At 42.2% G+C, this 14,837-nt stretch overlaps 1 protein-coding gene across 7 annotated transcripts in view; it reads left to right on the top strand.

Moving 5' to 3' along the window:
• Positions 1 to 14,837, top strand: part of slc4a2b (solute carrier family 4 member 2b) — a 42,977-nt gene that overhangs the window by 23,016 nt on the left and 5,124 nt on the right. For 5 of the 7 annotated variants that reach the window (XM_028568960.1, XM_028568962.1, XM_028568963.1 and 2 more), the window contains 16 exons: positions 1,615 to 1,783; positions 1,908 to 2,131; positions 2,936 to 3,060; positions 4,108 to 4,328; positions 7,200 to 7,336; positions 9,439 to 9,522; positions 10,051 to 10,231; positions 10,316 to 10,451; positions 11,369 to 11,570; positions 11,659 to 11,767; positions 11,895 to 12,079; positions 12,550 to 12,763; positions 12,864 to 13,070; positions 13,245 to 13,393; positions 13,749 to 13,943; positions 14,395 to 14,613. In XM_028568960.1, the coding sequence (XP_028424761.1) occupies positions 1,615 to 1,783; positions 1,908 to 2,131; positions 2,936 to 3,060; positions 4,108 to 4,328; positions 7,200 to 7,336; positions 9,439 to 9,522; positions 10,051 to 10,231; positions 10,316 to 10,451; positions 11,369 to 11,570; positions 11,659 to 11,767; positions 11,895 to 12,079; positions 12,550 to 12,763; positions 12,864 to 13,070; positions 13,245 to 13,393; positions 13,749 to 13,943; positions 14,395 to 14,613 (2,757 nt within the window). The remainder of the gene's footprint in view (positions 1 to 1,614; positions 1,784 to 1,907; positions 2,132 to 2,935; positions 3,061 to 4,107; positions 4,329 to 7,199; positions 7,337 to 9,438; positions 9,523 to 10,050; positions 10,232 to 10,315; positions 10,452 to 11,368; positions 11,571 to 11,658; positions 11,768 to 11,894; positions 12,080 to 12,549; positions 12,764 to 12,863; positions 13,071 to 13,244; positions 13,394 to 13,748; positions 13,944 to 14,394; positions 14,614 to 14,837) is intronic. The other 2 variants (XM_028568964.1, XM_028568965.1) reach the window with 2 other exon arrangements.

A 14,837-nucleotide genomic window follows, 5' to 3' on the forward strand; every position in this document is an offset into this window, starting at 1 on the left:
AGCTGTCAGTTTTCAGAAAATTGTTCGTTTACACGTACCTGTGTATATATGCCGTCAATGCCGTCAAGAGCATGCCAAACCTGTAGGTAGCAGTGTAATGAGAAGTCTCAAGCCCACGTTAGCCAATCAGAATCCCAAAAATAGCAACAACAGCAACAAATCACTTCCTCTCTCTTCTCTTCCTCACTTCCTCGGCTGCCTAAACCTCCGTTTGTCTCAGTTTACATGGAAATGTGCAAACAAAGTTTTCCAAAAAATCTCCACTCTGACCCGGAGTTTTTAGAAAGAATCATTTTCAGAGGCGAATTCTCCGTTTGCGTGTCAACGAAGGGCACAAAAGAAGGGAAATGTCTCAGTTTTTCAAAATAACCATGTACGTGTAAACGGGGTATAAAAGTGGAACAAATAAGTGGCAAAGCTACTTTACATCATGTGTATAAGTAGCTACCAGTTTTTGTTCTGTATGTGTTGATTTAAATTGATGATTTAATATATATAATTTCTGGATTTATTTTGGGGTCTCACAGTTTGTGGCCTTTTTTGAAAAAAACATTTGCAGTTTTGGAAAAAGTATTCCGTTACTTGAGAAAATGTACTGACACCACAATGTAAATATCTCTATAACAAGTAAAAGCTCTGCATTCAAAATTTGACTTAAGTACAGAAGCATTATCAGCAAAATGTACTCAAAATATCAAAAGTAATCTTTCTGCAGAAAAATGGCCCCTGGAAAAAGGTTGGGCATCTTAAACAATGCATTGTATTTTATAAGCTAATTAGTTAGTTAGTTAGTTTCTTGCAAAATCTTGATCTTATGGGTAACAAGTAATTATAGCTGTCAGATAAATGTAGTGGAGTTAAAAGTACAATACAGTGCATTTGTGTACTCTTAGCACTCTGCTGTGCACTGAACACAGTGCGAATCTGACACAGAAGTAAGCAGGAGCTGCAGGTGGGAGAAGAGTCATCACATGCTTTCCGTTACTCCCTGCAGCACTGCAGAAAACATAATATAATATTGTCATGTTGGGTGTCCTGAGAACCATTTGTGGGAGCATTAGATGACTTGTGGCCCCTGAGTTTTGCCACAGGAAGGGTTCGCTGCAGGAGCTGAGCCACCTGTGCAGTAGTCATGGCAACATTTGCAATGCCTTGAGGTGGCTACAGCACAATCCTGTTGGCCAGAGTATATCCACTTGCTGCGTCGCTGCAGCCAATGCTTATCATAACATCCCACCGACAGAGCAGGGCGCAGCAGGGCACGGCATCCTGCTGCTAGAAAACAGATCTCTTATCATCCACATGATCCCTGTCACCACAGCATGGAAAAAGAGGAACTGATCAAAGCACATGGCCTTTGTTTCAACATTTTTGTAAGGAAGGTATGCTTCAGAGGACTCATCATATGATGTCTGACTGTGGAGATAACAGCACCAGAACTCCCTCTAGTGGTCAAACTCTTATTGTGAAAATTTTGCAATATGGAGATTAAGTTTAAAAAAAGCATTATATTATTTCACAAACGTGTGGTTTTATGTATTAGTCTGCATTTATTATTCTTTTCTTTTTCTTAAATTTTTTCTTTAATGTAATTGGTAATTTGTTGTGTTGCAGCCAGAGGCTCCAGCTGCTTCATCACTACACGTGACTCCGCTCCCTGATGAGGAGGATGATGGGGACTTGAACAAAGCCTTGGGGGTCCAGCGCTTCCAGCAGATCCTCAGCCCCGCTGCTGCTGTACCTGATGAACAACACCACCACTACCATGAGGAGGACATTGAATGTACGCACACGGTCTCCTCGTTGTTCAATACATTTCAACATTCAGCAAGCCAGGCAAATATAAAAAAAGAAGCAACGTGGAAGTAGCTCATATTAGTGTATTTTTGCTTTATCTTCCCCCGCAGACAACCGTCACTCCTCTCACCACATCCACCGACCTCTGTCCAAACTGCCCTCCGAGGGACGCAGGAAGAAAAGCAGCAAGAAAAAGAGAAAGGACAAAGATCACAAAAGCAGCCATGTTCCCAGCAGTGGCCCCATAGAGGAGGGAGAGGATGAAGAGGAAGAGGAGGATGAGGGGATGGAGACTTCTGCTCCATCTGAGTCAGAGAAAGTCAAAGATGTGGAGGTAATCATTCGACTGCCTACTAATATTTTTAGTGAATTTATGAGTCAGCGCAAATTATTTCAAATATGCCATCGTTACACTATCTCAAGTACTTTTAACTGCATTATATTCTGTAATTCTATTTATTCAACATACCATAATAATCACTTTGTAATTAACCTCTGATGTATTGATCAGGCTGTAGACCTGCTTGCTTTATGTGTTCTCATACTGTCCAGTTAAAATGAGAATACCTTTTTTTTACCAGGTGTAAATGGGGGTCATATTGACTTAAAGTATAATTTACATTAAGATGCGGGTGAATGAGCGGTCAGGTATGTGCTGCTGTAACAAATGGCTGAAGTCCAAGCTCTGATACCCAACCTGCTCAGTCAGTGTTGTAGCATTACCATAGTTTCCTCTATGAATATTTCAGTATAGTCTTAATCATTCATCAGTGGGTTTCATGTTTAGTGGTTATGCTTCACAAAACAAGACCAGATTTAACCTGATCAAATAATAACTATTCACCGCTGCAGAAGTTTTCCCATCACCTATATATCTTTTACTTTGTCCATCCATTGTTTAAGACTGTGGAGCCCTTATTGAGTAGGCCTAGATCGTTTTTTATTTAGTTCTTTCAGATAATAATTCCTGATTTACACAGTCAATATCCAAATAAATCTATTTTCAGTTGCACAGGGCTGATACACCTTTTGTTTATCCACTACTATAATCTGATCTCTGAAATTCTTGTTTGAATTTTGGATTCATTGTCTAGTTTTACAGCATGCAGTGCCTTCATGCTCTGTATTTTCTCCCCAGTTCTTCGTTTCAGACGAAGACCATGTGGCCAAACGTGGCAAAGAGAGCCCTCACTTGCCTCGTAAGCTGGAAATCGTGCCACAGTCTGCCGAGCGAGCAAATGCTGAAGATGCAACTTCCTCAGAGTGAGTCAAGTCCTGTACTTGGACCAAAAAAAAAGGGGCGTGAGAGACTTTATAATCATGCTTTACCTGCTGTGACGATTGCATGTTTTTGCCATGTTGCTGAGATGTTCAGAAACGTTCTGATTGGGTGAGACAGCTCAGGCACAGGTTTGATTGGCCAGTGAGGTACACACTGTACGTTACCATGTCTCAGGCATCCAGTGGGCCTGCTGGGCATGATCTGATGGACCCGAGTAATCCTCGCCTCAGAGACCCATATATCACCTGTCGCTATAGACGACACAACCCACCTCAGCAGCCCCAAGCTCCATCTATGACATTTACTGTTCCACTTCACGAGGGGCTTATCTGGGCTGGGAAAAAGCTGCTTATACACCTTTTCGCTTGTCTTCAGTTGATCGGAGAGCAACCAAATAACAGTGGATTTGTTTCATAAAACATCCTGATTATAAGGTGGAGATAATTGACTGAAAAAGTTGTTTTTACGGCTCTTGAAATGCTGAGGACAACTGGCATTTAAAGGACGGTGAGTGCTATAAAGGATTTGTATTGGCCAAGCAGTTTTGAGAGTGCAGTGGTCTTTTAGCTGAGAGATGCAAGTCTATTTTAATACGAGCAGCAATAGTGGGGTCTAATCAAACGATGATAACCAAAGTTGCATCTTCAGTAATTAGGGAATTACTGGAATTGTTGGGTCTTTGTAAATTGTTGTCTAGACCTACTCTATCTGTAAAGTATCTTGAGATAACTCTTGTTATGAATTGATACTATAAATAAAATTGAATTGAATTATTCCTGTGACAACAAAATCACCAAGCATAAGAAAAAAAAGAAATCGACTAAATGAGAGCAGTAAAGAGTCAATTTCTGTGTTTTAGTGGCAATAAGTTGGTAAAAAAAAGGCTTATTTTGTCTCCGTGTCCAGCTTCACATGTAAAACTTTTCTTAGGGAAAACGTTTGATCAACTTAAGAAAAATAACCGAAACAACCATTCCTCTATTGATTTTTGAGCTACAACTTTGTCTTGTTCTTCTTCTTTTATGTAGTAAGCCAGCCTTATCCGACGCTTCCAGCCCCTCTCCCCAGTCAGTGCCAGCTGAACACATACCACTTGCCCGGGTGTCCTCTGCCAGCCGCAGCTACGACCTGCAAGAGCGCAGACGTACAGGCAACATGACGGGTGCTGAGCAGGCCAAGTACCAGCGCATCCCTACTGACGAGAGCGAGGCTCAGACGTTGGCCTCTGCTGACCTAGACGGCATCAAGAGTGAGTACAGATGAATTCTCACTTAACAGATTATACGTTCCTAAAACTTGCTTGGAGGACTTTAGTACACCAGGTGGATAAAAAGGACACCGGTTGACTGTTGGAATTAAGTCGAAGAAACAACACTGTACCATGACGTCCTAACAAACTATTATTAAAGGTGCTGTAGTAATTTGAACATCGACAACTTCTCAGTCCCTCCCCCCTTTCCGCTCAAGCCCAAAACGGTCTCCTAAGCCCCTCCCCCCTCCCCACAAGGGACAATGAATTTGTGTGCATGGGCAGTGATTGACTCGCAGTTAGACACCCCCCTGGCCCTGATTGGTGCATCTGAACAGGGAGTGTGGATTTTTCCAAATCGCACTACAGGCTGTAGGTGGTGCCTGGAGGAGCCAGATTTTTTTTTTAATTACCTGCTTCATGTAGTTCTACTCGAATTTATGGTCAGTTTCAGCAAATATGACAAAGTTAGTTTTATAAGTCTTACCTACTGCACCTTTTAATGAATGATAAAGTATACAACAAAAAGAAAAGGGTGGAAAGAAGAAAAAGTAAATATAAGAGCGGTAAACCAACTTCCATTTCCATTATTCAAACAAATATATTATCTATTTTATCCACCCAAACATTTTGAAAGATATCTCATTACTTCCAAATATTTGAAACTCAGATTTACAGATCTGTCGATTAAATCAACTAATCGATTAGTCGATACAATTGAATGAGTGTTAGTCGACTAAGAATTTCTTCAATCGAGAACAGCCCTAGTGTTTTGTGTGTATTTTTAGATTTTCAACCTCCCAGTTTTTATAAATGAATTACCTGTTAACTGCTGTGTGATAAGAAAGCAACAATAATAAAGGTCTGTTGGTGCTCAGATTCCTTCAGAAACATTAGAGCGAGGCGGGGGCCACCATTAGTACCTTCTACATTGCAGTCGGCTCCCCACTGCCCTGTGACGTTTCCACTCCCCGGCCCCAGCGTGGGGTTGTGTTCTGGGCTGGGGATATTTACGTCAGGGAGCCGACCCCTCAGCAGAGACCAGCAGCTTATCAGAGAGTGAGACAGACAGGCTCACATTATTAAATTAGCCATTCCCGCTGTCAGCTGAGGCCCCTGGACTCAGGCCCGAGCCAACATTTCAATACACTGACCATAATTTACTGGATTTAGAAAATGAAATAAACCTGGAGAATAATTTCTTCTCCACTGTCAACAACAACAACTGTCACTACTACACAGATGAACTGTTCAACCAGTCTATTAAAACAGACTTTCCATAGCTGAAGTCTGTATGCTAATTTCAATAACATCAAGGAATATTTAAATAAATGTACAAAACCATTCACAATAATTGCCAAATCGGAAACCTGGATCAACGCTGATAAAGGAATGGATTTTGAACTGGAGGGGTATGAAGTCAACTGTATAGGAGGAGGAGTAGCTATGTATGTGGATAAAAACTTGAATTATAAGGTTGTAGACAGCAAGGTATCAAACTATTACAATTCGTATTATTTGCAGATGAAACAAATATTTTTGTTCTGGGGGAAATTTAAAAGAGATACTGGATACTTTTACTTCAGAAATATACAAATTAAAAAGGTGGTACATATACTGAGAGGTTTATGCCTCGACGCAGAGGTCCAGGGTTCGAATCCAACCTGTGACAATTTCCTGCATGTCTTCCCCCTCTCTCTCCCCAAAAATTAAAGGGTGAAAAGCTGCAAAAAGTAATCTTTAAAAAGGTGTGATAATAGATGACAAAATACGCTGGAAATCTCACATAAAACATGTTAAGTGGGCTTAAAGGCAAAATAAAGAGGCTGTGGATGGAGGTATGGGCTTGATATTGTCCAAATATTTGGTCATTATGGGGCTTAGTGACAGAGGCGAGCCTCCCAACCACTTCATTACTAGTTATTCTCTGTGTCTTCTTTTATCTGCTTCCCGCCACCGTAAATCATCCTGGGAAAGTGTCTCTGTCTGCTGCTCAACAATAGGAATTATTAGATCACTGTTCCTCCTCTTTGGTCCGACCTGAACGAACGAACACCTCTGCTCACTGATGCTTTCTGATAGTTTCAGCGGGGTCAGGCGCCGGTCAAGAAATGGCAACTTTTTCCGATTTGTCAAGCTGTGCCAGCACTAACCCTACACCCACCACATATCCTCCTCTTCCTTCCAAGAGCTGCATGCCACTTCAAGCCTCGTTTGACTCCAGGCTCTGCCTCTAACCTCACTCGGACATCATGGAGCGACTTGACAAGGGACACTCTCACTATAAGTTGAAGTAAAGCTAGAATGAGCAGTATAACAGCTGAAAATCTCTTTCTCTCTTCTCTGAACTGGTGATGAAGATTAGTTCTGATGCATGTTGCAGTTTTTGTTTAGCTTTCACTAGTTTTTCTTAATCTTTGAACTCTTTAACACCTGATCGGACAATGCCTACTCGCAGTGTGATGTCTGTGCCATCCGGTGTCTCTCTCCACATCCTTTTCAGTGCCTGGTGCAATGCCAGCCTGAGTAACTCTACTCCCTGCTGAGGGACCACAGAAACAAAAGCGTGGTGGCCTAACCCTCTGTGACTTGGTGGGCTGAGATTTAAACTTGGGGTGCAAGGTCAATGTCTGCTTGCTGAGGGCTGCAGAAGCACAAAATAAGACACAAAAAAGCACATGCAAAAAATCATGCAGCCTCTGTGTCCTGTGCTGGGATGTAATTTCCAGTCATATTATTTAGATATCATGTTTATCGAATTGCATATGCCGTTTGTTTTTGGTTAGAATTTGTGTTTCAGGATATTTGAAGTCCTCCTTTGAAGTTCTTTAACACATCTCATCCCTCTTCTCGTCTCTTCTTCTCCACCAGGTCATCGTTTCGAAGATGTTCCCGGCGTGCGCAGACACCTGGTCAGGAAGAACACCAAGGGACAAGTGGTGCACACGGGCAAGGACCACAAAGAGCCGACCACTCGCAGTCGTAAGCAGGACCGAACCCCACATGAGGTGAGACATTACAGTACTCACTTGTCGCGTCAATTAATGCTATGCCTGAGATTTATGTCGTCTGTCCCATTTTTCTGCCTCCTCTGTAGCTACATTTATTTTGCTAAACATTTAATGCTATAAATTACTGGGTTAGAATCTTTTGGTTTTGGTAACATATAAGACACAATCTGTGATCCTAAGGTAAACAGAAGTCAACTCATCACCAGAATTCAAAACTGGGGCGACCACTTATAATAATTTTAATACTTAATTAATCTGTCAACTGTTTTGAAATTGAAATAATAAATGTTTTTTTTTCCAGTCCTAGGATGAATTATGAAATCAGAAGGTTACAAATGCTGCTTTCATTCAACAACATCAACCAACAACTAGGATTTGCAGAGTCAATATATGATAATTGGGGCTGCAGATTTAAATCATTAACTAATCCTTCAGCAACCAATAGTCCAAACCCTGTACATATTAAATTTACAATTATATAAAACAGAGAAAGATATTTATGTTGTTGATTGAATTATCTAAAAATCAACATATTATTTCAACATTATTAAAACCCAAAATCAGAACAGGCCCATATTTGCAATAATTAGTATGTCAAATGCTGCAGTAATATAAAACAATAAATGTTAAACTGACTGGGCTCTTTAAACCTACATTGTGTAATTTTTTAAGTTGATTCTTAGCAAAAAACCCTTTGTTCTTTCACAAATATGTTCTCATTCATGTGTAATTACTTCCACCAACTAATCAAAGTATTCTCGTAAACATAGACTACTAAAATACAATACAAAGAGGGACATACCCCATTGGTCAAAAGGTTGGGGTCACTTAGAAATTTCCATTCCAGACAGAATACCAGCTGAGATCAGTTGTCTTTTTAACCAGAGCAGCAGTTTTCAGATTACATTATGTGCTTACATAATTGCATAAGGGTTCTCCAAGCCTTTTAAAGTGATATCAGATTAGTAAACAGAATGTGCCTTTGGAACATTAGATGAATGTTTGCTGATAATGGGCAACGTAGATATTGCATTAAAGATCAGCCACGTCTTTCTACAACAGTCGAGAACCCTTTTGCAATTATATTAAGCACATAATGTAATCTGAAAACTGCTGCCCTGGTTAAAAGAAACAATGCAACTGATCTCAGCTGGTATTCTGTCTGTAATGGAGTGGAATGGAAATTTCTAAGTGAGCCCAAACTTTTGACTGGTAGTGTATCTCCGCATTTCGCCCTCTTACACCTATTGGCACCGTGACAAATGCCAGGGGGAGATTACTCGCCAGGGAAGCGAAAAAGAGAATTAAAGCGACAATGCGACAGGCAAAGCAACAAAACCAAAGTTAATATTGGAGTGGCTAGAACAGCTGCGATGGAGAGAGCTAATTTCGGGTTCGGCCACCGTAGGAGGAAGGGCTAGAAAGTATGTAATACTTAAGTAAGTAAGTAATATTCAGTTGGTTGTCATATACAATTTCACTGCTGGATGGGAGAAATTCTTACACAATGTAGCTTAAAATTCAGCTGCAATTCGAAGGAAGTTTTGGTGGGAAATTTTCTTTCCAGTGCTATGTTTATAATCTTTATTTTCTATTTCAGACTAGGGTTTAGGTTTAAAAATTGAAACAAATCCTGGGAAATGGTTTCCCTTCTTTTTCTCTATCTCAAATTTAGCACTGCCTTGTATCTTCTGTGGATGGGACAGGGAGGGAAGGAGACAATTAAAAATGAATGAATGAGTTCTTTCCTTTCACAAACGGAAAAGAAAAAAAGAACTCAAGTAACCAGACACTGGGAGCTCCTGAGAGAGGGAGAGCTATGTTTTATTAACATGCGCGCGCGCGCGCGCGCACACACACACACACACACACACACACACACACACACACACACATACATTCTCCTACACAGCCCTGAGCCCTCAGCAACACGGGGGTAAACAACAGGTCCCTGTCAGGTGTGTGTGTGTGTGTGTGTGTGTGTGTGTGTGATGAGGAAGAGTTACCTGTGGGTATGTGTGTAAAAGTGAGGGTCCCATCCTTTGTGCCGCTGTCGTATCAGTGTTTGAGTCCTCTCCTGCAACGTCTCGCTTCTCCAGTCATTACCTGTGGTTGTGTACCGCTCTGCCTCGCGGCTTGAAGGCGTCCTGCTGGACATGGACTTCGGTCAAATGGCTGAGAAGGTGAGGCCGGGTGACCGGCCAGAGTCATGGTTTGCTCCGTGTGAGCGTGATTTCACAGGCATGCAGATGCTATAACAAGAGAGTAATTTCCAGCCTGGTTTTTGGTCTTAACCTCACAGGGGCTTGTGACTGACCAGCATGATGTTAAAATGAATAACATCTTAACAGATGTTTGATGCTGAGAGAGCTGAATATTATGGTCCCCACTGACCATAGTTAGTATTAAGCTTTTTAAGATGTCATTGGCTGTTTTTCTGTTTTCTAGAGTAATAACATGGACAATATTTACAGTATCTTTTCTTTTTTCGTTTTGAGAGAATTTAAATAAATCACTTGGTAACCCATTAAGCATGTACCTGTTTTTAGGATGTTGACGTGCAAAATGCACCACTGAATCACTGACTTAATACAGTGCTTCTGCTATTGAGTTGAATATTTGGCACGTTGAACATGCATGTTGTTTTTATGTGGACAGTTTGGATGCTTTTCATCTCACCTGCACCTGTTCCTTTGTGATGTTGACTCCAGGTGTTTGTGGAGCTGAACGAGCTGACTATGGACAAGAACCAGGAGATGCAGTGGAAGGAGACAGCTCGATGGATCAAGTTTGAGGAGGACGTGGAGGAGGAGACCGACCGCTGGGGGAAACCTCACGTAGCCTCGCTGTCTTTCCGCAGTTTGCTGGAACTCAGAAAGACCATCTCACACGGTAAGAGATGGAAACCAAATTAATTGTGGAACTCTTTTAGGCCTAAAAAGTCAGCGACTGAGCTCAGTATGTGTGCGTCCACAGGCGCAGTGCTGCTGGACCTGGACCAGAAGACCCTGCCTGGCATCGCCCACCAGGTGGTGGAGCAGATGATCATTTCTGACCAGATCAAAGCTGAGGACCGAGCCAATGTCCTGAGGGCCCTGCTGCTGAAACACAGGTGACCTGCAGCTCCAGACTGCAACAAACAAGCAGTGGTTTTCCTTTTAAGAGGAGCTACGTTGATAGATTTGTTTCTTTCTTCCAAAAATCTGACGGAGCCCCGCTTTAAGTTTATGAGGCAAACCTTTTCCACAATATTACTACTACCTTGTTTTGAAAACAGTGTTTTGCGACGTAATTTTTTGCTCAATGTAATGTCTGAGTACAAGCTGGAAATGGCAGATATCATCACTGCTATGGATTAACCATATTATTGGTTACCAACCTGTGAGTCAGGACCACCTGTGGAGGTCCCAAGTTAAATCAAAAGGGATTGCAAGATTACGTAAAAAGCAAAATTGTTTATTTTGTCTGACTTTCTCTAGTTGTGGCTTTTTTTGTCAAATACTAGGTACACACTTCTTTAGGCTTTCAAACAATCGAAAAAAGCAAAAATCACTTTTACTCACTTAACTAGAGGTCACAAGTAAGAGTTAAAGAGTTAAACAGCCAAAACAAAGCTGTATACAATGTACTATCGGGTGGTAAAAATCCTACTTATTACCCCTTTTTAAGGATTATTTTGGGATTTATTTGATTTTTAATTCAGTAGCAGTTAAGCCACCGACAGGAAATGTGGGGAGAGAGAGAGAGAGAGAGAGAGAGAGAGATGGGCATTACATGCAACAAAGTCCTTAGCTGGATGTCAACCATGAGCCGTGAGATTTATGTGGTACGCGTCTTGGTGATGCTTTTAATGACACGAGACAACACTTAGACATTCACAGCTAATACCGTTAATTATGAGGATAAACCGCAATTAAACAGATTTTTCTCTCATTGCTGCACACTTCCTGCTACTAGGTGGCTTCATGCCTGCTTACTTCCTCTCTTCCTCATGCTCACCCTCTCTCTTCCTCTCCCTGCCTCCCCTAGTCACCCAAGCGACGAAAAGGAGCACAGTAGCCCTTTCCCCAGGAACATCTCCGCGGCCAGCCTGGGCAGCCTGATAACACATCACAATAGTGCCAATCACACCCATCAGCCAGAACCGTCGGTGACCGACCCGCTCATGGGCACCATCTACGCCCCGGGGGACATGGAAACATGCATTGATTTGGAGAAGAACGATGTACAGGTAAGTCTGAAATGTTTTCAAAAAGTCCCATTCACAAGTATTCTTCATTATTCTGATTTTTGCTTCTTGTGTTGCTTTTCTTTCGCAGCAGAAGGAGCCGACCTTGGTGTCCGGTATGCATCGGTCCAAATCCAAACATGAGCTGAAGCTGCTGGAGAAGATTCCTGAAAATGCTGAGGCCACTGTTGTCCTTGTGGGTAAGTGATCTTCTACTACTACTACTATAAAACCACACACACTTAACTTAAAATATCAACTTAAAATCACTTGTACTTAGTGTACCACTGTCTGTATGTTGACTGCTATGTCCCGCCCATCTTCCAGGCAGTGTGGACTTCCTGGAACAGCCCACCATGGCGTTTGTGCGACTGCAGGAGGCTGTGGAGCTGGAGTCCGTCCTCGAGGTCCCTGTTCCAGTCAGGTTTCTCTTTGTTCTGCTGGGACCCCCCACCACCAGCATGGACTATCACCAGATAGGACGCTCCATTTCCACACTTATGTCTGACAAGGTGAGTGAGCTGTAGACATCGGGGGATAGTTATTATTACAAAACCCAAATCACACATCACAGTTACATCTCACCTACATAAAATTACATAACAAGGAAACACACACTATTATGTACATTATAGAGAAATCCCACAATAAACTTCAGAGTACACATCTCTAAACCTTTTTCCATGTAATTCAGTATATTCTCCCATAAATGCTTTATCATAGAGCATTCCCATGAAACAAGAAGGAGAGTCACTTGTTTTGTATTACATGTTCAACACCTACTGTACTGTCCTCAGTTATCGATGGAAATTCACTTTCTCGTCTCCTGACCAGAGTAGAAAGGAAAGTGAAATAAAATGGATTGTTGCCACATAAACTGACAAACAGGTCTGCAAACGGGACAAACAACTGTAGTTTAGAAGAGTCTCCCTCATTGCTTATTTTATTGGTTACATTTTTCCATATCTGAATCCCCATCCAGCCATTCCACGAGGCGGCTTACCTGGCAGACGACAGGCAGGACCTGCTGAACGCCATCAACAGCTTCCTGGACTGCAGCATCGTGCTGCCTCCTTCAGAGATGGGAGGGGACGAGCTGCTGCGCTCCGTCGCTCGCTTTCAGAGCGAGATGCTGCGCAAGAGGGAGGAGCAGGGGGTCAAACTGGCAAAGGAGCCTAAAAGCCACGAAGAAAAAGGTAATATATTATATCTGTGGCCTTATTAAAGGAAATACCAGTTGCTGTTATATGACTTCCTGATATTGTAATAAATAACCTGCTCTTTCCTGTCACACAGAGGCCCTCCTCACACCATTGAAAAAGTCAGACGACCCTTTAAAGCGCACCCGACGCCCCTTCGGTGGGCTGATACGAGACGTGCGGCGCCGTTACCCAAAGTACCTCAGTGACTTCAAGGACGCCCTGAACAGTCAGTGCATGGCTGCCGTTATCTTTATCTACTTTGCTGCTCTCTCTCCAGCCATAACATTCGGAGGACTGCTGGGTGAGTTGCACACAGGAACGAAAGAGTCCAATTAATGTGGCTTCACAGTTTGTCTCAAATGTCAAACCCCTTTCATGTTTTTGTCTAGGTGGTTCACTTAATGATCTAATTGACCGACCTTTTAAACCTTTTTGGTGTTTGTAACTGTGCTAACTGTGCTGTGTCTGTTGCTAGGTGAGAAGACAGACGGTCTGATTGGTGTTTCTGAGCTGATTGTGTCGACAGCAGTGCAGGGTGTGATCTTCTGCTTGCTCGGAGCGCAGCCGCTACTCATTGTGGGCTTCTCTGGACCCCTGCTGGTCTTTGAAGAAGCCTTTTACAGTGTAAGCTGATCAACGACAACAAACGATGATGAAAACCGATGAAACTGAAAGCTCTGTTCAAACGTAACAGAATTCACCTACCAGCACCAACATATTATATTTCTCGGCAGTACATTCCTGGCGTCTTGTTGTCATAGTGAGGTTGCCAGGTCACCAGCAGAGACTCCAGGAAAAAATGATCCACCACATAATCCCCTAAAAATTAGTTTTTTTACTATCCACTATGTGGATTCTGTTACCTTTGGACAAAGCCAGACTCAAAAAAGGCTTTCAGGAGCTTTTTAATGCAAGTTTTATTGGCTGCTGTGAACATTTTCCAGTGTATGAATAGAGTTTCTTTGCTCTGTGTCCTCAGTTCTGCAAAGCAAATGAAATGGAGTACCTGACGGGCCGGGTCTGGATCGGGTTTTGGCTCATCATCATCGTGGTCGTCATGGTGGCCTTCGAGGGAAGCTTCCTGGTCCGCTTCGTGTCCCGCTTCACCCAGGAAATCTTCTCCTTCCTCATCTCCCTCATCTTCATCTGCGAGACCTTCATCAAGCTCGGCAGGGTACACCTGAGACGTGAAATAACAGCTCCTCATTACAAAATGTTTTTGTTGGCACACTGCGTGTTCACGTCCCTGACACTAAACTGAACAGACTATTCTTTGGACAATATTCAAATCTCGGGGTCGAAATGAGTATGTTTTTCTAACAAGTGCACTTGAAATCTTTTGTGATTGATTGGCCTTGAAAGTGAAATGGATTAAGAGTTTACATATTACATAGGCTTTGAAAGGTTGCTATTTCTAAAGTTTTACGACACAGACCTGAAAGATGTTTGACTACGGGATAATTTCATTTTCCAGAATAGTGTGGTTGTGGTACATAAAAGATGGATAAATGAGAATCCCTCTAAGGAAAGTAATTGCAGTGGGTGTACATTTGCGCATGCATATTTGCGTGTGTATTCTGTTGTGAAATATTGGGCATTAATTTGAACACTGTGTCTTCGGGCAGATTTTCAAGGAGCACCCGCTGAGAAGTTGCCCTTTGAACAACGGCACAGAATGGGACGCCTCGAAGGAAAATATCACACTTCTAAGCAACAGCACCCAGCCAGCGACGGTCCAAAACCAACCCAACACTGCGCTGCTCTCTCTGGTTCTCATGGCCGGAACATTTTTCATTGCCTTCTACCTGCGCAAGTTCAAGAACAGTGCATTCTTCCCTGGAAGGGTGAGGAGCTAAACATTTTATATTAAAAAAAAAAAAAAAACATCAGTAAGTAACCCCTATTTATTTACCCACATATTAATTTAATTGTGCTTGAACCTCCCACTATCATAACTCAGTCAGTCAATCAATCAATCAATCAATCAATCAATCAATCAGTGCAGTCAGTTATTGCATCCAACCCTCTTGAGAGTCAAAATACATCCTCCTTAACAATGAAACATGAA

The sequence above is a fragment of the Perca flavescens genome, chromosome 22, assembly GCF_004354835.1.
Source record: "Perca flavescens isolate YP-PL-M2 chromosome 22, PFLA_1.0, whole genome shotgun sequence".
Lineage (NCBI taxonomy): Eukaryota > Metazoa > Chordata > Actinopteri > Perciformes > Percidae > Perca > Perca flavescens.